This window comes from Triticum aestivum, chromosome 1A (assembly GCF_018294505.1).
Source record: "Triticum aestivum cultivar Chinese Spring chromosome 1A, IWGSC CS RefSeq v2.1, whole genome shotgun sequence".
Lineage (NCBI taxonomy): Eukaryota > Viridiplantae > Streptophyta > Magnoliopsida > Poales > Poaceae > Triticum > Triticum aestivum.
In genome coordinates this window covers 532,878,874-532,904,140 of record NC_057794.1, presented here as the reverse complement: position 1 = coordinate 532,904,140, position 25,267 = coordinate 532,878,874, and the positions used below count along the sequence as shown (strand labels likewise).

The 25,267-nt window shown below is 47.3% G+C and overlaps 3 protein-coding genes across 12 annotated transcripts; 1 reads left to right on the top strand and 2 right to left on the bottom strand.

Annotated features, from left to right (window-relative positions):
• Positions 1 to 2,543: 2,543 nt before the first annotated feature.
• LOC123063560 (probable pectinesterase 53) lies at positions 2,544 to 6,430 on the bottom strand. Its single transcript, XM_044487371.1, has 5 exons — positions 4,870 to 6,430; positions 4,595 to 4,784; positions 4,310 to 4,516; positions 3,014 to 3,249; positions 2,544 to 2,925 (listed from the first exon to the last, which is right to left on the bottom strand). Exons 1-5 carry the CDS (start codon positions 5,325 to 5,327, stop codon positions 2,778 to 2,780), a joined length of 1,239 nt encoding a protein of 412 aa, XP_044343306.1. The 5' UTR covers positions 5,328 to 6,430; the 3' UTR covers positions 2,544 to 2,777.
• A 257-nt stretch (positions 6,431 to 6,687) lies between these two features.
• On the bottom strand, positions 6,688 to 17,097 carry LOC123063546 (protein cereblon). Of its 2 annotated transcripts, XM_044487359.1 has the most exons (10): positions 16,791 to 17,096; positions 16,241 to 16,308; positions 16,082 to 16,162; positions 14,899 to 15,011; positions 14,758 to 14,823; positions 13,977 to 14,078; positions 13,452 to 13,881; positions 12,849 to 13,054; positions 7,300 to 7,463; positions 6,688 to 7,183 (listed from the first exon to the last, which is right to left on the bottom strand). In XM_044487359.1, exons 1-10 carry the CDS (start codon positions 17,090 to 17,092, stop codon positions 7,024 to 7,026), a joined length of 1,692 nt encoding a protein of 563 aa, XP_044343294.1. In that variant the 5' UTR covers positions 17,093 to 17,096; the 3' UTR covers positions 6,688 to 7,023. The 2 variants fall into 2 exon arrangements, with proteins under 2 accessions (XP_044343294.1, XP_044343291.1); XM_044487356.1 differs by having other exon boundaries at positions 16,082 to 16,308; positions 16,791 to 17,097.
• Positions 17,098 to 17,099: 2 nt separating this feature from the next.
• Positions 17,100 to 22,464, top strand: LOC123063562 (pseudo histidine-containing phosphotransfer protein 5). Of its 9 annotated transcripts, none has more exons than XM_044487410.1 (9): positions 17,103 to 17,312; positions 17,387 to 17,599; positions 18,727 to 19,968; positions 20,092 to 20,236; positions 20,568 to 20,698; positions 20,766 to 20,834; positions 21,689 to 21,760; positions 21,910 to 21,982; positions 22,062 to 22,464. In XM_044487410.1, exons 4-9 carry the CDS (start codon positions 20,177 to 20,179, stop codon positions 22,113 to 22,115), a joined length of 459 nt encoding a protein of 152 aa, XP_044343345.1. In that variant the 5' UTR covers positions 17,103 to 17,312; positions 17,387 to 17,599; positions 18,727 to 19,968; positions 20,092 to 20,176; the 3' UTR covers positions 22,116 to 22,464. The 9 variants fall into 9 exon arrangements, with proteins under 9 accessions (XP_044343373.1, XP_044343349.1, XP_044343363.1 ...); XM_044487391.1 differs by having other exon boundaries at positions 17,104 to 17,312; positions 18,727 to 18,862; positions 19,760 to 20,236; XM_044487414.1 differs by lacking the exon at positions 20,092 to 20,236 and having other exon boundaries at positions 17,102 to 17,312; positions 18,727 to 18,862.
• Positions 22,465 to 25,267: the final 2,803 nt, after the last annotated feature.

The following is a 25,267-nucleotide window of genomic DNA, read 5'->3' as shown; positions in this document are numbered from 1 at the left end:
AGGTAGTACTGTAGGTACAGGCGGAGGCAAGCGATTTCAATATGGTCCAAGCCTCGCGCCTCTTCCGCAGAGGACTTACGACAAGTCTGAGGAGGAAAACGTAGCCATATCGAAGGCCGAGGTGGAAGCCCATTTTGCACCGAAACCGCCACCGCCGCCAAGGGAGAAAGTGCCTGTGAAAAAGATTGACCACTTCATTCGTATGGCTAGACCACCAGCTCCCAAGCCTGTTGACACAGACTATGAGCGTCACCTCAGGAAGTTAAATCGAGCACGTCTACAAAAAGAGGCGAGCTCGAGCTTGAGCAAATCAGCTGGCAAAAGGAGCGGTAAAACCGTTCCCCAGCTGGGAGAACAGGCGGTGCAATCAATCCCCCCGCTTGTTGTGCCAACAACACATGAGATTAGGCGCGTCCAATATTATTGTGGGCAAACCGTTAACGTTCCCGGGGTGGGTGATGTGGTAATAACCGAGGAGCATATTGCGCAGGCTGAATCGACCGGGATCACTGTTGGACAACTCCTCGATATCGGGCCCATGTCTCCGACTAGAGAGGAGGAAATAAAACAGAAATATGCCCGGGGCCAACCGTTGGTCGAGCCATAGGAGGTTAATAAGCTCCCAACGAGAATGTATGAACTGCATCAATGGTACATGGACATTACCAAGATTTCCAATCGAGAGTCCCTCATGGTGAATGTCAACAAGGAGCATTACTACCATGAGAAAGTTGTGACCGTTGAGTATTCAGAACTATTTCAGCTATACAATAAAGACGCACTCGACAAATCTATCGTCAGTTTCTATTGTCTATAAGTGATTTCTTTTTGTAATTTAAGTCTCAAGCTAGCTGTAGTGATCATTTTGATCAATCATTACCTGTAATTATCCTTACTATATTCTTTTCTGTGGTATTATGCAGGATAAAGATTTATGAAATGAAAAAAGGTAGACGCTATGGTATTGGGTTCGTTGACCCAAATACCATTAATGAATAGACATGGAAAATAGATCCATATCACGAAAAAAGTGTAGAGGAAAGCATGCTACAGTTCTTCAAGAAACTCAAATTCAATGAAGATATACTAGTTCCTTACAACTTCTAGTGAGTCACACTATTTTGTACTACAAATTCTGTTTTTCCCTACTAGCTATAGCTACATGTTTTTGTTTACATATGTCCACTTAATTAAGACATCCAAACGTGTGTGCATGCAGATTTCACTGGATCTTGTTAATCATTAAAGTTGATGAAGGAACGGTTGAAGTACTAGACTCACTACTTAAGAAAGCAAGTGACTACACTATCGTGAAAGGGATAGTCAACAGGTAATTTCAATCATTATTAACTATATCTCGGCCTATTTAATTAGTTCGTCATTTCCTAATAACAACTATTTAATAACCCATTTATTCATTTTCTTTGTCGGTGGGCAAGGCTTGGGCAAAGTTCATCAGGGTCACTCCAGGCCCATGGAAACAAAGTCTGAAATGGTATCGACCCAAGTTAAGTAATTAAGTAGTACTAGCTAGCTGTCATCTCTTTAATTAGCATGCTTATTATTATCTAATCAAATTCCATTCTCGTAAAGGCCCTGAAGCAGGCGCCGGGGAATGATCTATGTGCATACTACGTTTGCGAGAACATTCGCATGATGGCATCCGAAAGGAGCAAATCTCAAAGACAGGAGTGGGTACGATATCGATTGTCAAAACACTATTCACAATTTTTACACCATTATCGATATTTAGTCACACAACTAATACACATGCATATTGATTTCCTTCTTAACAGTTCAAAGAGGTGCGGGACAAGCTCCTAGCACCGGACCGCATAGAAGCAATTTAAGAGGAAATAGCGGGATTTTTGCTCGACCAGGTCATAGATCCCAAAGGAGAATACTATTACCCGCTACCGCCCCCATGAACCACTTCCAATTGTTATCGTGCTCCGAAGGCACCAATTAGCTATAGGCTAATGTCACTGGCTCCGAAGGCACAAATTAGGAGAAATTGTATATATATATGTGTGTGTGTGTGTGTGTGTGTGAATTAATTAATGGTGGTTGTCAGACATTCGATGATATATATATATATATATATATTATGATCGGTTCTATTAGAAATTCTATTTATATATATGCATAACATGTACAATATGTAGTATCGTAAAATACCAGCAAACGAAAAATAATCAAATGGAAAACACAAAATTAAATGAAAAAGAAATCATAAAAACCCAAAACCCCCCAACATTTTAATACAGGTTGGTGACACCAACCGGTACTAAAGGGCTCCCTGCCCCCGAAGCTGACTCGTGCCACGTGGTTGCCCTTTAACACCGGTTCGTGTTGAACCAATACTAGGGGGGGGGGGCTTTAGTGCCTACAGTTTAGCGCCGGTTACAAACCGACACTAAAGGGCCTTACGAACCGATGCTATTGCCCGGTTCTGCACTAGTGTGTCTCTTTTGAGTCTTTCTCGTCACGACTGTTTTTTTCTTACAAAAAATCACAAGTATCACTGGACAGAGAACACAAGGTGCATGCCACTGTTTGCTGTGTTCGTCAGAGCTCACAACAACTGTTAAAACGAACCGATGTGGTGTGATTCACATCCCACTTCTAAAAGCCAAAAAAAAAAGGAGCCGGAGGCCGGAGATGGCCATGCGTGCTCGTCATGGATTCAGCTGCAAATGCTGCAGCCAAACCAAGTTACTCTGCTGCTAGTCATTACTCATTAACTTGCGGTTGCCCCTGCCTGGATCCGGCCGCTGCTACAACCTGAGCCACTCGAGGCCGTCGATGAAGCTGAGGGAGATGAATGGCTTGGCCTCCTCGTCGGTGAGCTCCCGGGACCAGTCCACCCTGCCGGCGTGGTTGGCCCCCGGCCCCGAGCACTTGTACTGCCCGTAGAACACCGTCCTGCGCATCCAACAAGAAAAGACGTCAGCCCAGTTGCACTTGCGCCAGAGGAACATAGATGGCATTCAGAAGAGAGGGAGAGACGTACATCTCTCGCGTTGGGTCGCCCCAGTTGTACCAGCCGCGGGGGATGATGATGTTGTCCATGTAGGTGTAGGCGAAGACGACGCGGGAGAAGGTGCCCCAGGCGCGGCCCAGGTAGAGCGCCCCCGACCCCGTCACCCGGCAGTTGAGGAAGGAGAACCCCGTGTCGTCCAGCATGCTCCGCCGGTTCTGCGCCGTCAGCGCCCCGTAGTGCGGCGAGATCGCGTGCACGTGGCAACCCTGTATGCATTCCCCAAAACGCATGCCGCCATGCCATGGACGCCCAGGTTAGCTTAGCTAGTGACTGACTGATTGGCTACCAAAGTTTTATGTCGAGCTAATTAAGCTAAGGGCAAGCAGATAGATAGGCACGGCACCAACTAGCCAGCCAGCTCCTCCGTCACGGGCCGGAGCTAGCCGCCGGCACCTGGGGCCAAGCCCTAGATGGAGGGGCCGGGGAACCTGCCGCCAGCAGAAAGCTACATTCCGCAACGATACAAGCGGCGCGACAATGGCTCACTGCCATCAAGAACCAAAACCGCCATTAATTAATGGAAATCTACATTCCCTTCTATCTTGTCTTGTCCCAGCATGCACGGCGGACGAACAGAAACGAGACGGATACGTACGGGAGGCCGCGACCCAGCATGCATGCAGGCAGCATCCATCCGCCACGGGACGAGATCGTGTCTCGCAGCATGGCATGGGCACGGGCGCCAGCCACGGCACGACATGGATCGGGAGCGGTGCCTGCCACGGAACGAGATCGTGTCTCGCAGCATGGCATGGGCACGGGCGCCAGCCACGGCACGACATGGATCGGGAGCGGTGCCTGCCACGGAACGAGATCGTGTCTGCCCCAGAGCGAGAAGGGCGGCCTGGGCTGCTGGCGGGACAAAGATTCGTCACGGGCTCACGGTGCTACTAGCCACGTCCTATTCCCTTCCAGGAATGTACTGTCACTGTGACAGGAACACTGTCTTGTGTTTTAACAGTGTGAGAACGCTCAAGACCGACCCGTGCACACGTACGTGACTCTACGTGGGACACTGGTAGGCCATGCGCGCTGGAGCTGGATGCTCTGCTGTGGCCCAGCCCCGGCGGGTACTGACATGCCACCACCTCTTTGTGCTCTATGCAGGGCTCGGGCGGAGGTACAGTGGCAGTCGACACACCGACAAGTCAGGCCGAGCAAAGATACTCTGTTGACTCGAATTGCAAGCTTGCTTGAGAAATTAAGAGGAATGTCTGTGCAAGCTTGCTTGAGACGGAGAATGAGAGAAAGAGATGATGCACGCACCTCGTAGAGGGAGAGGGCGTTGCCGAAGATGAAGTCGACGGAGCCCTCGATGTAGCAGTCCTTGTAGTAGTGGCGGCCCAGGTGGTCATACAGCGTGTCCTGCGCGCCCAGGAAGTTGCACCCCACGAACGCCGCGTTGTCCGCCGATATCCGCAGCGCCACCCCCTGCTTCCCCAGCGCGCCCGGCCGAGGCACCGGCGCCGTGTTCTGCACAGTTTCACCCACAAATTAATCAATCGATGTCATGTCGCCATGGCCGGCCAAGCCTTCCGAGTACGCACGCACCTTGAAGGTGATGTTCTTGGCGACGAAGAACTGCGAGTTGACGGCGAAGGTGGCGGAGGCGAAGGTGCCGAAGGGGCGGCCCCAGGGCCCGGCCGTGTCCGCCGTGTCGCCCCACTGCACCACCGTCCGGTCCGCGCCCGCGCCCTCCACCGTCACGAACCCGCGCAGCGGCGAGATGCTCACCTTCTCCCTGCAGCACCGCCGCATCGTCAGACGCCGAGCACCGAAAGAGAACGATCGACGAGTATGGTAGCGAGGTCAGGTCACGCACGTACGTGTAGGTGCCGGCATTGACCTTGATGACGACGCGCATCAGGTTGATGAGCGGGAGCGAGTCCACGGCGGCCTGGATGGTGGTGAAGTCTCCCGCCCCGGGCGTCCTGTCCACGACGATCGTGCGAGTCGACGGGAGCAGCGCGCGGTTGAGCGCGCGCTGGAACACGCTGTGGTCAAGCCCGCCCATGAACCACACCCACCGCGTGAACCTCCGCTCGATCGCCTCCGCCGCCGTCGCGTTCGCCGGGTACGGCCTCGCCGCCATCGCCTTCCCCGGCCGCAGGCCCTTGGTATGCCTGTGTGCCACGCTCCCGCTCCCGCGCCCCCGCCCCCGCCCGTGCCCATGCCGGCCGGCGTCCACGTCGCCCGGCGCGAGCAGCAGCAGCGCCGCCACGGCCACGCACGCCAGCAACCTCGCCCGCGCCCGCACCCCCGACGACGACGCCGACACCGCCATTGCCGCGACAATGCGCTGCACGCACGTACGCCAATGGCAGCAGCCGATGGGTGCTGTTGGCTGTCGCGGTGGTCACTCACCTCACCGGCAGCTAGCTGGGTGCAAGGCTACAAGGGGGTGTGTCAGGTTTAATCGGGGAGCGGGGGGAATTTAAGGAGATCACGGGCGCCCTGTTCCGAAGGAACGATGGAATGACACAGCTCACGAGCACGAGCAGGAGCAGAGCCCGCTGTTCGTGCTGGTTGGCTCTAGTGTGGGCGTGGGCGTGCGCGCGCATCTAGCAGAGCGGCGCTTGTGCTGTGCGCGGCGGCCACGGGGGTGCATGCACCACATGCATGTGCGCTCGTTCGTCTTCGTCTTGCCCTTCGTTCGCCTCTGTCTCCCAGTGTCCTATCCGGAAAGGCAAACCAGCCTTGTACGTACTTACGGTGGCTAACCGCGGCCCCGTGGTTTACTTTGTTTTGAGCAGTGTTGCCACGCACCCTGGTTCCATTCCGTGGCGGCATCACGACCTCCGACGTGGCTCTCGTGGGTGATGAGCGCTGCTAGTAGACACACCTTTTCTTCCAGTAATAAACTATATAATGACCGAAAACAGTGTTTTCTGAAACGGATTTGCCAGCATTTCCACTTCCGGGAAGAAGATATCCAGCGCTGGTGGGTTGCCCGGCGTCGACCGAGCTGCGCTGCATTGCATGCGCGTCGATTCCCAACCAACCATACATAAAAGTCGTACGGGAATGAGTGAGTAGGCAATTGAGCAATTGGGCATGCTCGCCATCAAGTACAGTCTGCACCATCCTTGCAGCTTTACACAGTTATATTACAGCCACCCATACCTCGTATTAGTAGCGTCAATCAAGTGATCTCTGTGCGTCCGTAAATGCAATCAACATGCAGGCGCAGGGAAGCGCACATTCTCTGTCACTGTTGGTTCCCCCTCTCTCCTACTGTCAGCTTGTGCCGCCCGTGAGCGTCAGGTCTCTCTCGCTTTTACAGAAGGAAAAGCGGTATTGCAATACCGGCCGAATCGCTACCGGTTCCATAGATACTGGCTGGAGCAAACCGACACTACACGCTCCATATGCATTGGCTACTCCCCACTTGCGCTAGCTCAGCTGGGCCGGCGACCCTGCTGCATCCATCCAGCTCGGTGCTACCAAGCATGGTGATGGGGTAAATTGTGGAGCTACCACTCATTCACTCAGGTATCAGGGCCACTTCCCCACTACACCGATATATACTCTACTGCATTACCGTACAGGGTATGGCAAGTGCAGCCTTTATACTTTCTTCTCCACGAAGCCGCACGCACTTGCCCAGATCTGCACAGCAGCCACATTTGACATTTCCAAGCATCATCATCTCAAATGGAGCTAGACTTCTTTTTCCAACATAACGCACTTATTTAAGTACAGACAGACTTCCACAGGCATGCTTTGTTTAGCATCCGGAAAACTTATTATCCAGCCTAGGTGCATCTCAGAAAATTTCTGAAACGGACTACGGTACACACAACACAGTCAAGAAGATAGGTTCGCTAGTCTCCCAGGAACTTCACTGGCTACCACTCTGAGGGCGAAAGGCGGGTATATATGGGGCTAGGCTAGAAAAACAAGAGAGGTTCTATGTCTGCGGAAACGGAAGAAGACGACACAAGTCAAGGCAGGGTTGGCTGTACACGGAGGGCGGCATATCATTCTTCCTCCTGCTGTTGTTCTACATCTACAACATCCGCGATCTGGGAGCTGCGGATCCCCCAGAAGGATTTCGGGTGCAGATGCCTCTTGGTGGTACTGAACCGCCAGCCTATGTTGGAACCGCAGGGCACGCACGACGCGATAGTCCAAGCGTATCTGCACATATATATAGCAAGACAAATGTGCTTATGGTTTGATCTCACATTCAAAGATCGTACAATAAACACGGAGGCGACTGGAAGATAAACAAGAGTCGTGAAGAAGGCCCATACCCTGGAAACCAGCTGTGTTCTTCTGTGGGTTCCCCCTCGAGAGCAAGCCCCGTTGCATTGTTCACAGTAATCGTTGCATGCACGTACCCATGATTGTTGACGTAAGTACCGAGAGGCCCATCGCTAGACATCACCACCACATCACTGTGCTTTGCTATTTCAGACTGCCATAATTAACATACATGTCAGAATAGAGTAATGGGCATAATCTTGAAATTATTTGATTTAGCTATACATGAGCAATACAAATTAGAAGCAACTTGGTTTTACATTAATGCCATTACTCATCAAGCAGCTGCAAGAGGCAACAGCACCCAAGTATCTGGGTGCAACTTTGGACCAAGCCTTGTTGGAACATGTTAATCTTGTTAGAGTTATAATATAAGTCATGTACCCCTTTGTATTTATTCCGTTGTATAAGGGGTTTCCTGCATATGTTCCACACCTGTACATGTATATATATATCGGCCTATGGCCTCATGATAATACAAGTTGCTTTCCTAACATGGTATTAGAGCTCTAGGGTTTCTTTTTCGCACGCCGCAACTCGTGCTAGATCCCGGCTGCCCTGTTCCGATCCGGCCGAAGCATCCTCGCCCGAAGGTCTCCTCGTCACGCGCCGTCGGCGTGCTGCGTTCACCCGTGGATCCGGCCGCTGCCCTCCTGATCTACACGCTCTCCTCCCGCAGGAGTCTGGCTTGTCCAGCAGCCGGCGCCTGTCAGATCAATCCGCTGCTTGTACGTCCGCTCGTGGGATCCAGTCGCCACCCGTGCAAGCTAGCTCCTGTTTGGCCGTGTATGTGCTGATGCCTTGACGTTGTGCTAGCGCACTGCTTTGGCTTCACGTGGTGAATCTCCAGTTACTGGTGCATCTCTCGCCGGCGACTCCTGCAGGCCCGTGGTCTTCCGCCTGCCGTCGGGTCTCTTCAAAAAAAAAAATGTCTGCTGCGTCGGGCTATGTTGCTGTCCCTCGCTGTCCGGTGATCTTCGATGGTACTAACTACACCGAGTTCACTGGCTTCATGCGCATTCACATGCGTGGCATCCGTCTCTGGGGCGTTCTTTCTGGCGAGGTCTGCTGTCCGCCCCGTCCGGTTCCTCCGGTGGCCCCTACTCCGCCGACTCCCCTGGTTCTTCCTCCGGATGCTAATCAGGCCGCCAAGGATGCGGCTAAGATTGCTGATGAGGTTGCTGATCGTGCCTATGATGAGAGGGTTTTGGCCTATGAGGAGGCTCTTCAGACGTATCATGGTGCTTTGTCTGTTTACACCCAGTGGCTTGATGATGATGCTCGTGCTGCAGCTGTTCTCACTGCTAGTGTTCTGCCTCAGTTTGCTTCTGAGTTTCTGGGTCTTCCTACTGTCTTCCAGATGTGGACCTATCTTCGTCAGCGCTATGAGCCCTCTGGTGATACCTTATACCTTTCTGTGGTTCGTCAGGAGCATGCTCTTCAGCAGGGTGACTCTACTGTTGATGACTTTTATGCACAGAGTTCTGCTATCTGGCGCCAGCTTGATTCTCTCCGCAGTGCTGGTTGTCGTACTTGCCCCTGTTGCCAGGCTGTCCAGGCTGATTTGGAGTTTCATCGCGTCTACGAGTTCCTGTCTCGGCTCCGTAAGGAGTTTGAGCCCCGGCGTGCTCAGTTGTTTGCTCGTGGCCGTATTTCTCTCATGGAGGCGCTTTCTGAGATTCGTGCCGAGGAGACTCGCTTACGTGGTGCTGGTTTGCTGGAGGTTCCTTCTGTGCTCGCTACTCAGGCTTCTTCCATGCCACCTGCTGCACCGACCCCTTCTCGCTCGAGTGCTCCGCCACTTTTGCCCACTCCTGGAGGCTCGGGTCGCCGTCCACATTGCGGCTACTGCAACAATGATGGTCATATTGAGTCCCAGTGCTACACGAAGAGGAAACACCTGCGCAAGGCGCGATCATCATCTTCAGGGACTTCGTCATCTACCTCGACAGCTTCCGCCATTGCTTTGACTGAGCAGGATATTCTGAGACTTAAGCGTCTGCTCGCGGCTTCAGGTTCTTCCTCGACGGGTACTGCTGGTTCTGTGACTGATGCTTCCCGCACTGAGCAACCGCCCTCTACACAGTCAGGTACATCCCCATGGGTTCTGGACTCTGGAGCTTCTTTTCATATGTCTTCTCATTCTTCCGCTTTGTCCTCTCTTCGATTGCTGGATTCTCCTGTTCATGTCTTCACTGCTGATGGTACTCCACTTTCTGTTGCTAGTAGAGGCAATCTTTCCACTCCTTCTTATTCTGTTCCTGATGTTGCTCATGTTCCTCGACTTACCATGAATTTGTTTTCTGCTGGTCAACTTACTGATTCTGGTTGTCGCGTCATCCTTGACGTTGATTCTTGTTCTGTCCAGGACCGTCGCACACACACTCTGGTTGGGGCTGGCCCTCGCCGCCGTGATTCTCAGGGTCTTTGGGAGTTGGACTGGCTTCATGTTCCTTCCGCTGCCACCACCATCGCCAGTTCCTCCGCTTCAGTCGCCTCCGTTACTGGTTCCTTCCAGCAGTGGCATCATCGGCTTGGTCATCTGTGTGGTTCTCGTTTGTCATCTTTAGTTCGTCGAGGTCTTCTGGGGTCTGTCTCAGGAGATGTCTCGTTAGAGTGTCAGGGTTGTCGTCTTGGCAAGCAGATTCAGTTACCATATTCACATAGTGAGTCAGTGTCTAAGCGTCCTTTCGATTTAGTCCATTCTGATGTATGGGGTCCGGCTCCTTTCGCTTCGAAAGGTGGTCATAAATATTATATTATTTTCATAGATGATTTCTCTCGTTACACATGGCTTTATTTCATGACTTCTCGTAGTGAGGTGTTGTCTATTTATAAGCGTTTTGCTGCCATGGTTCATACTCAGTTCTCTTCACCCATTCGTGTTTTTCGTGCTGACTCCGCTGGCGAGTATATCTCTAAGATGTTGCGTGGTGTTCTTGCTGAGCAAGGAACTCTCTCTCAATTCTCTTGTCCTGGTGCTCATGCTCAGAATGGTGTGGCTGAGCGAAAGCATCGACATCTTCTTGAGACAGCTCGTGCATTGATGATTGCTGCTCTACAGGGTGGTGTTCCTTTCGAGCGTCTTTTTGATCGTTCTCCCGATTATTCGATGCTTCGCTTGTTTGGTTGTGTTTGCTATGTTCTACTTGCCCCTCGCGAACGCACCAAACTGACCGCTCAGTCTGTTGAGTGTGTCTTCTTAGGCTACAGTGATGAGCATAAGGGTTATCGCTGTTGGGATCCTATCGGTCGTCGGATGCGTATCTCTCGAGATGTGACTTTTGACGAGTCTCGCCCCTTCTACCCACGCCCATCCTCCTCGACTGTTTCAGTAGAGGATATCTCTTTCCTCACTTTTCCTGACTCACTTATTACCCCTGTCGAGCCTGTGCCTATTCGTTCCACTCCCTCTGCTTCTCCACCTCTAGTCGATTTGCAGCCACCATCTTCCCCGGTCTCCTCGCCTAGCATGTCATCGGATTCTACACCTTCATCTCCGGTGACTTCTTCATCGCCAATCCCCGATTCTACCTTGGCGATTCCTCCTCTTGTTCCATCTTTTCCTCAGCATTACACTCGTCGTTCACGGCCTGTGGATGCCTCTGTGGATGAGTCATCATCTTCCTCTCAGCCTACTTATGGCTTGCGTTCTCGTCCTCGTCCGCCTGTTGATCGCTTTGGCTTTCCCACCGTTGGTGCTGCTGTTCTTGAGCCGACTTCTTACCGTCAGGCTGTTGTTCATCCTGAATGGCAGTTTGCGATGGCAGAGGAGATTGCTGCTCTTGAACGCACTGGTACCTGGGATATTGTTTCTCTTCCTCCCGACGTCCGTCCCATCACTTGTAAGTGGGTCTACAAGGTTAAGACTCGCTCTGATGGTTCTCTTGAGCGTCACAAAGCTCGTCTTGTGGCTCGTGGTTTTCAGCAGGAGCATGGTCGTGATTATGATGAGACTTTTGCTCCTGTGGCGCATATGACCACTGTTCGTACACTTCTTGCCGTTGCCTCTGCACGCCACTGGTCTATATCTCAGCTTGATGTTAAGAATGCCTTTCTTAATGGTGAGCTGCGTGAGGTGTACATGCAGCCACCACCTGGGTATTATGTTCCTGATGGCATGGTATGTCGTCTTCGTCGCTCTCTCTATGGCCTTAAGCAAGCCCCCCGCGCCTGGTTTGAGCGTTTTGCCTCTGTGGTCACTTCTGCTGGTTTTTCAGCAAGTGCTCATGATCCAGCATTGTTTATTCACCTCTCTCCTCGTGGTCGGACTCTTCTTCTTCTCTATGTTGATGACATGATCATCACTGGGGATGACCCCGAGTATATTGCCTTTGTAAAGGCCCGTCTTAGTGAGCAGTTTCTTATGTCTGATCTTGGACCTCTTCGCTACTTTCTTGGGATTGAAGTCTCTTCTACCTCTGATGGCTTTTTTATATCCCAGGAAAAGTATATCCAGGATCTTCTTGCTGGTGCTGCTCTTACTGACGAGCGCATTGTTGAGACTCCTATGGAGCTCAATGTTCACCTCCGTGCTACTGATGGTGATCCTCTCCCTGACCCGACGCGTTATCGTCATCTTGTTGGCAGTCTTGTCTATCTAGCTGTCACTCGTCCGGACATCTCTTATCCGGTCCATATTCTGAGCCAGTTTGTCTCTGCTCCCACATCGGTTCACTATGGTCATCTCCTTCGTGTTCTTCGATATCTTCGGGGCACGATCTCTCACTGTCTATTCTTTCCTCGCTCCAGTTCTTTACAGCTTCAGGCCTATTCGGATGCTACGTGGGCTAGTGATCCTTCCGATCGCCGTTCACTTTCTGCTTACTGTGTTTTTCTTGGTGGTTCTCTCATTGCCTGGAAGACGAAGAAACAGACCGCAGTTTCCCGTTCGAGTGCAGAGGCTGAGTTACGAGCGATGGCTCTTTTGACGGCAGAGGTGACTTGGTTACGGTGGTTACTTCAGGATTTTGGTGTTTCTGTCACTACACCGACTCTGCTCTTATCTGACAGTACAGGTGCTATTAGCATTGCGCGCGATCCTGTGAAGCATGAGCTTACCAAGCATATTGGTGTTGATGCTTTCTATGTGCGCGCTGGTGTGCAGGATCAGGTTATTGCTCTTCAGTATGTGCCTTCCGAGTTACAGTTGGCGGATTTCGTGACGAAGGCCCAGACTAGCGCACAACATGGCTTTTATCTCTCCAAACTCAGTGTTGTTCATCCACCATGAGTTTGAGGGGGGGTGTTAGAGTTATAATATAAGTCATGTACCCCTTTGTATTTATCCCGTTGTATAAGGGGTTTCCTGCATATGTTCCACACCTGTACATGTATATATATATCGGCCTATGGCCTCATGATAATACAAGTTGCTTTCCTAACAAATCTAGCATGCTGTGATACAGGTGAGCTAGAAAGCTATTTTTTTTTAATGAAAACAACAGACCACAAACTAGTGAAACCGGATCAACATCAAGATAGAACTACCAGTCAGAAACTAGTTAAAATATCACCTCCAGATACAATAGATTGTTACCTTGCAGTATCCACATTTTATGAGATCACAGGCCTTTAGAAGCTGGATCTCCCTTCGTAGGCGATACGAAACCCCATTAATCTCCAGCAATTTTTGTCTCACAGGTTCCGATACTGGAAGCTGGTTTCCGATGTAAAATGACAAAAGATCTGGCTTTTTTACAAGCTCATCAATGCTTGGCGTTTTGATTATCAGTCTCCACAAATCTGCAACAAAAGGACAGTGTAAAAAAAGATAACCAGCTGAAAATCAGAAACATACCTAAGGATTTGCACAATTATCATTCATTTACTTTGGTGAGAGGATGTTTTTCCTATGAGAACAATATACACAGGGCAAAGTTGGCATTGTCCAGTAAAGATTCAGTGAAATATGTAGGGCATGTTTGGTTGGTATACTAAGGTTCCACACTTTGTCAGGCCACAAGAAAGCATGGCAAAGTGTGGCGCCAATTTTAATTGCCTAACCTTAGGCATGTATGGCAAAAAAACTGTGTCAAATGTTGGCAAACATGGTATATGAACCAAACAGACACGTAATGACAAGAATGCACTGTAAGATTCATAAGAAACCAGTTTGATGAAATAGGAGCGCTTCACATACCAGCAGCTCTACAGGCAAGTGAATATGGGTCATACATTTCATAAGCCCATTGAGGCCAAAAGGCCAATGATGCCTGAAGAGGCTTCTTCGAGTAATTAGCAGCATTGTACTGGTGCTGGTGCTTTGTATCTGTTCTTGAGCTCGAGGGTGTCGAGCAAATATAATCCTCCTCATCCATGTTGGTATTCTCGCCTGACTGACCAGAAGGCTTCGTTGAATTGCTAGACTGTGAACTTGAATCACTTGCAGGAGTATCACAATCTAGGCCTGAATCCATAAGGCCCTGTTGTTTCATTGGTGGCACATCCAAGCTCATAACTGGTGAAGAAGTATGCAGCCGGCAGCTCCTAGATGCAGCTAGCTGTGCAAATGCACCTCTTGGAGTTCTTAGTGGAGGATCTTCCTCAATGATTTGAACCTCACCCCACACCTAAGGACAAGAGTAAATGAAACAAAGCTACATTTGTCCTGCTTCTAATTCAAAAGAACATAAAACAAGGCTACCCAATTAGATCTTAGACTTACCACCCCATCAACATCCGACCAGTAACGGATCAGACGAAATCGTTGCTGACCACGTGCTTTAACATTTATTGAACCATCATCCGACCGTCCAAGTTGCCGTATCTGCAAACAAACAAAAATACCAACTGATCTGATCAGGCTGTTCAGAAGAATAGTTCTAACCATAAAAGACAAATGGCACCAAATTACATATAACATTTTATCTTTCGAGATTATGCAAGGGATCTTAAAATTTATCACATGTGTGCCATGCCACCATATGTAACTAATAACCCCTAATCCCTCCGCCCTAATTTACATGGCGCCCACGTATTTCAATGTTCAAGTTTGACAATTTACTTGCCCAGTAAGACGTAGATTGTGTGCCACAAAAATTATACCATTGAATTTATATTTGAAAAAAGTTTCCAGCAGTACTGTTTGTATGGCACATACTCATATATCATTGATCTAATTGACTGTCAAAGTAAAATCACAAAAAACGAGGGCGCCACGTAAATCAGGACGGAGGAAGTATTAAGTATATAGAACTAGGATACACTCCCTCCGTCCCATAATATAAGAACGTTTTTTACACTAGTGTAGTGTCAAAAATGCTCTTATATTATGGGACGGAGGGAGTAGCATACACATGGAGTTGGTCACTAAACAGCTCCATTGGGAATTTAGAACCAAAAAAAGCTAACCAAATGAACAATCCATGCACATAGAGATTGATCAATAACTTCAGACTGGTCTGGAAATTGCAACTCAAAGCATAACAGAAATAAATGTACGGCACCTCTGCTGTGGTTCCAACTGAAGCATTAGCATAGTTTCGATGATTTGGCCGTCCGTGCATGAGAACCTATACATCGAGTCATAGTCTTTAAAAATTAATCCACAAGTAAAAGCAACTAATTTTAACATGATTGGAACGCACCACGCCTATTGTGCCCGGGGCATCATCACGCCTTAAAGCCTTCTCGACAGCTGCCACAAACCTAGCCTCAATTAGTTTCAGAGGCAAGGTAGCTCCAGGAAACAGGACGACACCTGTGAAATATTCATAGCACCATTACATTTGATAGTCTGTAAGAAAAAATAATATAACCTTTATGCTATGACTTCTAATGTGTAACCGTGCATGAGTAAGGACAAACCATACCGAATTGTGCCTCTTTTCGCTGGATCTGGATTTGCAATTAAGAAACTATTTTGACAGGCCATCCTATCAGGATCCCAAAGAATCTAATAGCAAGTTATCAGCATATTACCTTTTTAGGATTGCTCGTAGATGATTCATTATTGAGTATAACTTATCTAGTTACAGACGAAAACTTCAATTATCAAGAGAAACACCAGCTAATATTTTCCTTCTGCTTCCTGATCTTAGACGGATGGCCAGGGCCCAGGGGAGCATCAGCGTAGTGGTGTAGGCGGCTGAGGCAGAGATGTCTGGTGGGCAGAGCTGGTACAGGGGTTCTCGTCTAAGAGGACACTAGGCGGGAACGGGGTGGGGTGAGCCATTGATACACTGTAGGTGGGCATGGGTGGTGTTGGAGGGGGGTGAGAGGGAGGAGCTTGGAGCGGAGGAGGAGGTAGAATTGCAGCTTTCCGCTTTCGGTTGGAAGAGGAAGCGTTTCAACCACAACCTTCCATTTATTGGCTGTCGGAAGGTTGTCGTTCAGCACAAACATGCTAGCATGCATGAGCTAGACGCGTTATTAATTGAAAAGCCAAGGCATCTTGACATTTTACTGTAAAGTAGACACGTGTCTTTATATCTGCAAATCTCCAATTCTAAAGGAAACAACTACCAATAATAATGCTTTTCAATTCAGACTATCATATTCAAAACTAGAAAAAACACTCACAATCTGTGGGGCATAAAAAGTATCTATTAAATGATATCTCGGTAAATTTGACGAAGCACCAATCCATGCATCTTCAAGGTTATCAGGACAATAAAAATCTTTGCCAAAAGAAAGACAATAAAAATGAAGGATACAAGTGCATGAATTAACAAATAACATACAGAAATATAAGAGCATTACTGTGAAGAAAGGTCATTGGCAAGTTGAGAATGAATTAACAAATGACATACAGAAACAGAAGAGTATTACCGTGAAGAAAGAGCATTGGCAGGCTGAGGATCGAACCAGCTTCTAAGAGAGTAGCTTTTCTGCCCGGTATATCATCAACGTCTGAGTGACATGCAAAGAGACATTTAGAACATGCAGTTAGCATCATAAAAACATGGGAGGTCGGCACGGATAATTTACCGCCAAGATAGGTGTGCAGTGCGGTTTGACGGCCGAATTCCCTACGTCCATCCTCATCATTATCCAGCCTGGTACACATGAATCAGGAAATGAGCATGAGAAGTGCCATGATCCAATCTAATGAACACGATCCGCAGCTAATCCAGACTACAGAGCGAGATTTCGGTCAGGGATGCTGTGTTTAGAGCTGTGGAGCCACTCCTTTCCCTGAAATCCCCACACACTCCCCACCCTAGGGTTTAGTCCGGATGGCAATATACTTCTTCTTTAATAAACGAGAGTAAACATCCATTCCCTGAAATCCCCACTCTCTCTCCACCCTAGGGTTTACAGGCCTAACGCTCATCCGACCGCAGCCCCCTCCGCTCTCAGCCCCGAAATGCTCTCTTGGGCGGATCGCCTCGATGTCGGCGGCTTCCGCACCGCCGATTCCACCGGCACAGCTCTACAGCTCCGCCCCCTAGACCTAGAACAGCAAGCACGCTACGGCTACAGCGCGGATGCTACACGGGAGGGGGGAGTATGGCGACGAGTGGTGTTGAGAGATGACCTCGCGAAGGAGCCGATGGCGAGCACCTGGCGGTAGATCTCGTCCTCCATCTGCTCCCACTCCCTCTCGAACCTCTCCTGGCCGCGGCCTGGGTTCACGTCGAGCAGCCCGGCGGCGAGCCCCACCCTTCCGGGCTCGTCCATCTCCGCGGCGTCCTGCAGGACCGTCCCGTCCCACTCCCACCACTCCGCCTCCATCTCGCCGGCCACAATCGCAGCCGAGATTTGGCTTCTCCTCTCTCTCTCTCTCTCCGGTTCCCCCTCCTCTCTCCGGCTGTTTCTGTTTGTGTCTGCATCATCCATCCAGTTCCAGTCCACGTGTTCACGGCCCATTACACATTTCCCCCAGGCGCCCATTCGGCCCATTTGCCCGTACGCACTCCTCCGCCGCGGCCTCCTCACTCCTCAGAGGCGCAGCCGCGCAACGCTGCCGGCGTCAAGCCGGAGCCCGGCTCTCCCCGCTGGTAACAGCTGCTGCACTCGCTTCTCCGTATCGTCTGCCGCACTGCGACAGCGCCCCCGGGTAATTTCTGCGACTGTTTTCGAGGTCGCGATGCTGGTTACTTTGGCCCCGCTGATTTGTGCTGATTCGAGCAGGGGTCGGCACAGTCGCGCGGAGGATTGGGGCCGCTGCTGTACTGGTCGCCGGGGCTCCTGTCGACGAATCGCCCGCCCGCCAATCCCTCGCCCGGGCGTAGGCATCACCGGGGCTTTGCCTTTGCCCAGCCCCAATCCGGGCGTCACTTGGGGGGGAAAGTGGGTCTCCATGCGCCATCACATCTGCCGCGGAATCGACGTATCTAAAAAGAGGTAGTGTATCCACGCGACATGCCTTACCCGTTGCTACCCTTGACAGAGATTGCCAACTTGTTATTCAAGCATAATAGATTTTGGCATTTTTGCCGAGCTAGGTTCGTGATGCCACTAGAAGCATGCTGTAGCGTTCCTACCATCTTGATGTTTGGTCTTCAGAGTCTGGTAAATCCAACTAGGGAGCTCACCGGAGCTTTCCAGAGTGTGCTTATTTGATATGCATAATCGGTGGTGCCGTTTTAGATCTCGGCAGTATTGTTTGGCTAGAGGTTGCTAATAAATGGGTCGCCAATCTCATCGTTATAATTGAAATTATGAGGACAAATGCAAGGTCTCACTACACGCGAAAACAAAACAAGAATCATCTGAACACCAAGCAACTAAGAACATCGTGAGCATGCGCACAAAAGATTAATAAAAGGTATCTTTTGAAGATGAAGCTTGAGCCCATGGCGTGTACTATGAAGAGCGTGCTGATACCTAGTTTCCTCAGCCGACACAAGCCACTGGTAACAGAAAGCCACGCAAGAGGATATGTATGCTATGTATATGGTAAGTCTTGCAGCCACGATTGAAGAATCTCATCATAGTACTATCTCCGCTATGTTGTTCGTTGTCTTTTAGAGGACGTGTGTAAAACTTCACGAGACGCTCTGTCTTCCCCGAGAACTGTTCATTTAATATTCCTAAAAAGCTAAAAAAACTCGAGAGCTGGGCAACTATTATCCAATTATTGTTTCTATCAGCGGTAAGTAGTGAGCAATAACCACTTGATGTGCACCCTCTCATACACAATACAAATATCAGCAGACATTATCATGACATTATGATGAATCATATGGGAGGGAGTGCTATGTTAATTACTTAAAACCTCATGCTTTAATCATGCATGAAGTGCTAGCATGGCATTATGTGTCATAGATTACTGGGCACAACAGACTTCCTTTGTTGCAGATTTACAGGTAAATATATAACGAATTGAGTGATGTGCTGTCTTGTTTCGAAATGCAACAAATGGATTATGTACTTCTACACTATCTTGAATGTGGTTTATAGAGAAAATTTTCTTGTCGTATGCCCATGCAATTTCTCAGAAGAGATATTCCATCTTCTATTGCATGTAGAGGCCTGGCATGCTTTCCGAAGGGTGTTGTCATGTGAATGTTCTGTATGTAAAGGGAAAGCGATGCAGCTGCAAGGATGAAGAGTGAAAACCATGCTATAGGATCTTTATATAAATGCATGCAACATTCAGGGAAGGTAGTAACTGTTATATGTTAATTCATCTTCTGCACTCGTTTTATCACTCAGTGCTATAGCAATTTTGTCTGCCTAGAACTTTCTCTTCTTTTCTAATCCTCCAATCAAATGGGCCTTTGGGCTATTTCATTCCACATCAGATTCTCTTATCAAGATGTGATGTTGATTGAAGGACGGTGAAGACCAATCCTTGGACCAATCACTGGATAGATCTATTTCGCTTCTTTTTGCAAAGCTTGATAACGTGCCACGTGGTCCAGTGATTTGAGAGAGTCTTGGTTTGTAACTGTTTGAAGGAGATTGAAATCGTTTTCTTTCTCTAGCTTTCTTTGGGCTGTGCACAAAGTAGGCATATCTTAGACCTATTCGAATTCTCTATCGTTCTCGATGATTTTATCACCACATTATGCTTGAACTTTGAGATACACAAACACTAGTTTTGTTATACCATTCCCCTTATGTCCGTGTATTAGTTCCTGCAACGTGTCGCTCTAGAAAATTTCCTCTATCAGGACAGTTCATATATCCAGACTTGACACATGTTCATTTCCTGTAAGAATGAGCCACCACATGAAACATCTTATGTGATCAAGTAATACTCTTTATGTTCATTGTCTTGATTCTTGGACTCCAGTATGCTCAGACCGAGGCATGTATAGATGAACCCATGTAAATGTTCCTCACCGGGAAAAGAGAATGCTGTTTTGTTTCGCCCTCGATGAATGACCATTGAATTCCTTCTTTCCAATTTAGTCTGATAATGTCAAGCCTTGAGAAAGTTGTTAGAATTTAGAACTTGTCAGAAGCTATCACATGCAGATGCTGACCTATATCTGATTATGTTATAAGTATTGTTTTTTTTAACCTTTTTACCTTCTTCTGGAGTTTGTTCTTCAGGTTTGCAGATGTCAAATTTGTATGCTCGATGATGTGCGATGTAGAAAAAATGGACTGAGGGTAGTAACCCATCTGCATAGACCAAAGAAGAAAGGCTTGGGTTTCTACACGCCAATATAAAGGAGGAGCATCACAGTCTGTTGATGTTCAAGTCATTCTCCAAAATGTGAATAGATGCTGCACACGCTGCAACAAAACCATTTGCATATGTAAGATGATAAGGCTTTGCCATCAGAACTTCAAAATATCTTCACTTCCACTTATGTTGGTGGAGGAACAGTGAAGCCTCCAGAGCTATATAAACAACCTGATGTTCAACTTTCTACAACCAGAGAGATCGACCAGTTGGATATGCATTTTGTGCTTGCCTCCCACAGCCCCTGCTTAGCCTCTTTTCCCATCGTTCAACACTTATAAATGGAGTATGCTAATTTACGACGCCAAGCAGCATCCTTGAAAAGGAGCCTCTTTGATCAGGCTTGTGCTCTGTTCATCTCATGCATTAAGCATCAAAGTTCATGCAGTAAACACTTGTCATGTTTTCTTTACAGAGCCAAGACAAGAATTGTCACTTTGCACCTCTGTTCCAAACTTTGACACACCTTAGAAAAATCTGAATGAAGCACAAATATTGAATAAGTTTGCTACCATTTAGTGCTTAAATTCCGCTTTTTCTTTATGTGCGGCAACACTTTAAGAATTAAGATTTTTTTAGCCATTTTGGAACTCTCCTTTTCTGCTACTTATCTTATTTTAATGTGCGTTGATATTGATATGTGCTGATTTAGCTAATCATATTTGGTAACAGGGGTATTTGGATGAGCAATTTTGCCAGGTTGAGGACTTGCAGGATGAAGCAAGCCCCAATTTTGCAGAAGAAGTGGTCTCCTTGTTCTTCAAGGACTCAGCGAGGCTAGTGACAAACATTGAGCAAGCTATGTAAGCAATGGCACTTCCATAAACTTAGTCAATTGTTGTTAAGCAGTATCTAACAACAACACTGCAGGGAGAAGTATCCAAAAGATTTCAATAGATGGGATGCACACATGCAGCAGCTTAGAGGCAGCTGTTTTAGGTATGTCAAGACAGTCAAGTTTGAATATCTTTAGGCGATAGATGATTAGATGTTGCATGCCTATGTGAAAGAAATTGGTGGTGGACTCTTAGAGGCTGTTGAATTTGTTGCCCTTTTAGGCAAATTCTTGACTAGTCTTGATTACCTATTGGGCAGGACCCCTGCTTTTGCCAACAAACTGGTCAGCTTGGATTAGAAAGCCATCACCTGTTGAAGGAGAGACGCACATGGCTAAACTCAGTTTCGTGGGTGAAAAGCGATAATTGTTTGGTTTTGTAAAAAAAAAGTCACAAGTTTGCAGAACTTAATCTGAACCTTTGACTACTACCAGAAAATAATGGATAGGAAAATTACCAAACAAGCTGTTGACTATTTGTTCCATGAGCCACCAGAAAGCTCCTGCAGCACACTGCTTCTAGATATCGGATGTGTCTCAACACTGCATGTTTGTGTCCTCAATTCTCGAAACCATTTTTTTTGTCGTCCTCAATTCTTGAAACAGTGCCTTGTTTACTTCTTTTTTTTGCTTGGTGGTGCTTCTACGTTTTTGTTTTACTTTAAGTGCCTCAGTGAATGTGTGCACCAAAGTTTTTCTTTTTCTTGACAGAGATCCCCTAACGCAGAGATTTATATTGCTTTCATCACGCAGTACTAATCATGTGCGTCCATTTTACAACTAAATGTTGGATGCATGTGGAGTAGCGAACATTGGCCTTTTACAGATGATATGTATCATGAGATAACATGCTTGCAGCTCCTTTGCCATGACATAAAGAGCTGACAATTTGCATTTGTTATATACTACTCTGCTGTAAAGTTTTGGGCTTAAGCTTAACATATACAACTTGCCACAGCATCGGCGCTTCTAAGATGAACAATGAGTGCACATCTTTCAGGAACAGCTGTGGAGAAGAAAATGCTGAAGGGTCTCTCTCTCTCTCTCTCTCTCTCTCTCTCTCTCTCTCCTGCTTAATTAGTTGGTTAGCATGTCGACATGTGGTTTTCTATCCAAAGCATACAGGTTAATCACTACCGACACGTCTTCTTTCATCCATATTAAGATATTATTATGCAGCTGCAGGAGAACTTTCCAGAAAGTGAAGAGGGAGCATGCTATTCTGAGGCAGAAGCTGGAGTCCTACTTCCAGGTAATCTTCATGAATCAGTCATCACCATGTGTATCCGATCTCGCCATGTGCTCTAATAACATGACATGGCCACACGCAGCTGCTGCGACAAGCTGGTCCTGCCAGGGCCGCGACCAGGCCTGGAAGCATGTAAGGCGCTGGCGCTTTACAGGGAGGTGAACCAGTATATCTCTATACGGGATTGTTGCAGAGGAAGAAGACCCAGGAACAGGAGACATGCCTGGCGTTAGTTCATTAATGCCTGAAAGATACCGTATAATGATCATAAAAAAGGTATCATAGTAATATAATCATAAGGGCACCATGTTGGTGTCCTGTTGGATAATAGTCTGATATAGTCGTATCATGTCATGTCCGCGCTTATGTACGGTAAATAAAACCAACCGAGCTTGCAAGTGTCTGTTACGGAGTATTAATTAATTAATTTATTGACAAGGAGCCTGTGAATGAATGTTTGCACAACAGCCAACTGGAAAGCAATAGTCATATTTCTTATCCATTGATTCTTCTGTTAATTGAAATCTATTACTGGCCGTTCTTTTTATTCGATTTAGTCTTCATTTTTTATGTGAGATGTTTGTAGAGGTTAGTAAATCTTTGTCGCTTCGCCTTTATCTGCCCCTATTTGTCCAGACAGCGAGGGGTCATTCCGTTGTTGTGCCGAGTTGAAATTTTTAATCTCATGTGCGTCGGTGACCACTGATGTGGATTGTGGTAGGCTGAAGCTGGAGTGTTAGGACCGCCTGAGAGGTTGCGATGGCTCTAATCAACGTCTGATGGACAGTACTGAGCTAACGGGGGAATAGTTGAGAAATCTCTGTGATGGGCATGACTGAGCTACCAAGGATATCTCTCTCACTATGCCAAACTTGTTGCAGGGTGTACTGATTGGTTTGTTTACATGCGCCCTCACGCTTTGTGGCCTGACCGTGAAGTCGCAACCACTCTGGGGACGACGCAGGCAGAGATGATAAAAGGGAAACCAAGATGAACTCCCGCCTCCCGGTGCCGAAGAAGGGAAGTGGAAGAAACTTCGCACCGGAGCAAACTTTTGCCTCTGCACGCAGGAAATCCAATTGACCAAAAATACACGTTTGACCAAGAATATTGAAAAAAAATTATACCAACATCACATAACTATTTTTTTAAATACTTCTCCATTCACTATTAGAATGTGTTTAACATATTTTAATATGGACTACATACGGACTAAAATGAATGAACAAACACACAAAGATGTGTCCATGTAGATCTGATTCAGAAAAAAGTTAGTACACCTTATAATAGTGAACAAAAGAAGTACATCATAACACATATTTTTCTGATGTTGTGGATATTAGTAAATTTTATTATAAACTTGGTCAAACTCTAAAAAGTTTGACTTAGGACAAAGTTAGTACTTTCTTCTTCCTAAAATATAAGGCGCGCATTGATTTTTTAGGTCTTCATCGCACAACTTTGACTATGATTTTCACATAATGTATGCCTACAAAATTATTATGAAGACATGTGAAATAAAATTGTTTTGCAAGACAAATACGATGATATTATTTATACATGTCCAATCCATGTATTTTGGTATATATTAATAGTCAAAGTTGTGCATCAAAGACCGTGCGAAGTCAACCACACCTTATATTTTGGGAAGGAGGGAGTACCTCAAATATGGTGTGGCGGCCTCTCCGCGTGATTATATATTAAGATAACGCCGACTATGGTTTTGTGGAGAGCATTAGCGCCGTGAGCATGAGGGTTGGTTGCTAGAACTCTTCTGGCGATCTATCATATCTTTGTGGGACTTTATTGAGCGATGCACCAGTGTGGATGAAGCGGAGCTTCGGACGTGCGTGTGAGCTTAGGAACAGAAACTCGGTGTCCAGCTTTAAGTTATATAAAATCAATCATCGGGCCAATGGGATGGCGTGTGAGATTGCGAAGTTGAATTTTGATAATAGGTCTGGTGGTGTTCTTCTTAATAGTTTTCCGTCCTTCGTGACGTGCTGTAAAGATGGATTGTAATGATAACCTTATAATAAACTAATATATGAGGGCATTTTTTAAAATAAGAAACTTCAGATATTAGGAATCGTGCGATATGGTGCCGGTACCTGTCTGAAGTGCCTCTCGCGAACCAACCTATGGTCGGATGGTTAGGATGACAGTGGTATCCCCAGCCCATCATGGTTCAAGTCCTGGTGCTCACATTTATTCTGAAATTATTTCAGGATTTTCGGCGATGTGCGTTCAGTGAAAGGAGACATCTTCGTCAACTAGAGACACATACGGTGACTTCGTAAAATCTCAAAAATATATGCCGGATCAATCTCTCGCAGATGCTCATAAAGGTAGGTTATGCGTGTGTGCATTCGCAGGGGCGAGTGTATGTGTATATATGGGCACTTGTGTGTACTGTGTTCAGAGAAAAAGATGCGCCTCTCAAGAAAGAACAAGGAAATTGTCAAAAAAGAAGGAAAACTGCTTGAAGAGATGAAACCGTTTTTTTTAGGCAAGAGATGAAGCAGCTGGCATTCAGTTTAAAGGGAAAAAAAACAGCTGGTTTTTTTTTTGTAATTTGTTGGGTTCGTATTCAGCTCAATGGCCGGCCCGGCGGGAACACGATTCAACTGCTTGAACGCGTCAGCGCTGCCAAACGTGCCGGCCATCAAGTGGGCCCCTCGACCGCCCGCCATCCCCCTTCTCGCCAGCGCTTCCAAACTTCGAAAAGCGTGTGCCGCCCACGCCGTCAGGTCGCTTCACTTGACGCCGTCAGGTCGCTTCACTTGACGCCGTCAGTTCATCCATCAGCCCTTCGTGCCAAAGCGTATCGATCAAAGCTGCTGCTCGTTGCTGGAGTATTGTTTTTTGTTTTCTAGATAGAAAATGGAAGGGCACCTCCAAAACTATGTATCATGAACCCACGTGGCTGAAATTGTGGGTATCAACCATGCACTCCGGTACATTGAAACATTCCATGGAACCCTCTTCCTTTCAAGTTAAAGTACACTCGTATATTTTTTTCCAGCGTTCCAATTTATTAATGTTTTGCTCTGCGATGATGTAGTTGTGCAGAGTGTAAGGCCTTTTTTTTAAACATTGACTTGAGTTTTCTGATGATCTTAGTTACTCCTTTCATTTATTTATACAAGGCCATTATAAAAAATACCTTTTGCATTTATACAAGGCTACCAACAATAATCAAAACAAAAGTTAAAAAAGGCCACTATAGAAAATACACTTTGAGTAATAGTTTTATTGTTTCGTGGTTTCGTTTTCAGCAATGGAAAT

Coding starts and splice junctions, on each gene's coding strand:
- LOC123063560 (XM_044487371.1), bottom strand. CDS start 5,327: ATGGCGGTGTCGGCGTCGTCGTCGGGGGTGCGGGCGCGGGCGAGGTTG. Junction 3,250..4,309: donor ACGCCCTCTCCCTCTACGAG/GTGCGTGCATCA, acceptor GAATGCATACAG/GGTTGCCACGTGCACGCGAT. Junction 2,926..3,013: donor GGCGACCCAACGCGAGAGAT/GTACGTCTCTCC, acceptor TTGGATGCGCAG/GACGGTGTTCTACGGGCAGT.
- LOC123063546 (XM_044487356.1), bottom strand. CDS start 17,092: ATGGATGATGCAGACACAAACAGAAACAGCCGGAGAGAGGAGGGGGAA. Junction 14,824..14,898: donor CCCCGGGCACAATAGGCGTG/GTGCGTTCCAAT, acceptor CTCGATGTATAG/GTTCTCATGCACGGACGGCC. Junction 14,079..14,757: donor CAGTTGGAACCACAGCAGAG/GTGCCGTACATT, acceptor GTTTGTTTGCAG/ATACGGCAACTTGGACGGTC.
- LOC123063562 (XM_044487414.1), top strand. CDS start 18,803: ATGAAGAGTGAAAACCATGCTATAGGATCTTTATATAAATGCATGCAA. Junction 20,699..20,765: donor ACAAACATTGAGCAAGCTAT/GTAAGCAATGGC, acceptor ACAACACTGCAG/GGAGAAGTATCCAAAAGATT. Junction 21,983..22,061: donor AGCTGGAGTCCTACTTCCAG/GTAATCTTCATG, acceptor GGCCACACGCAG/CTGCTGCGACAAGCTGGTCC.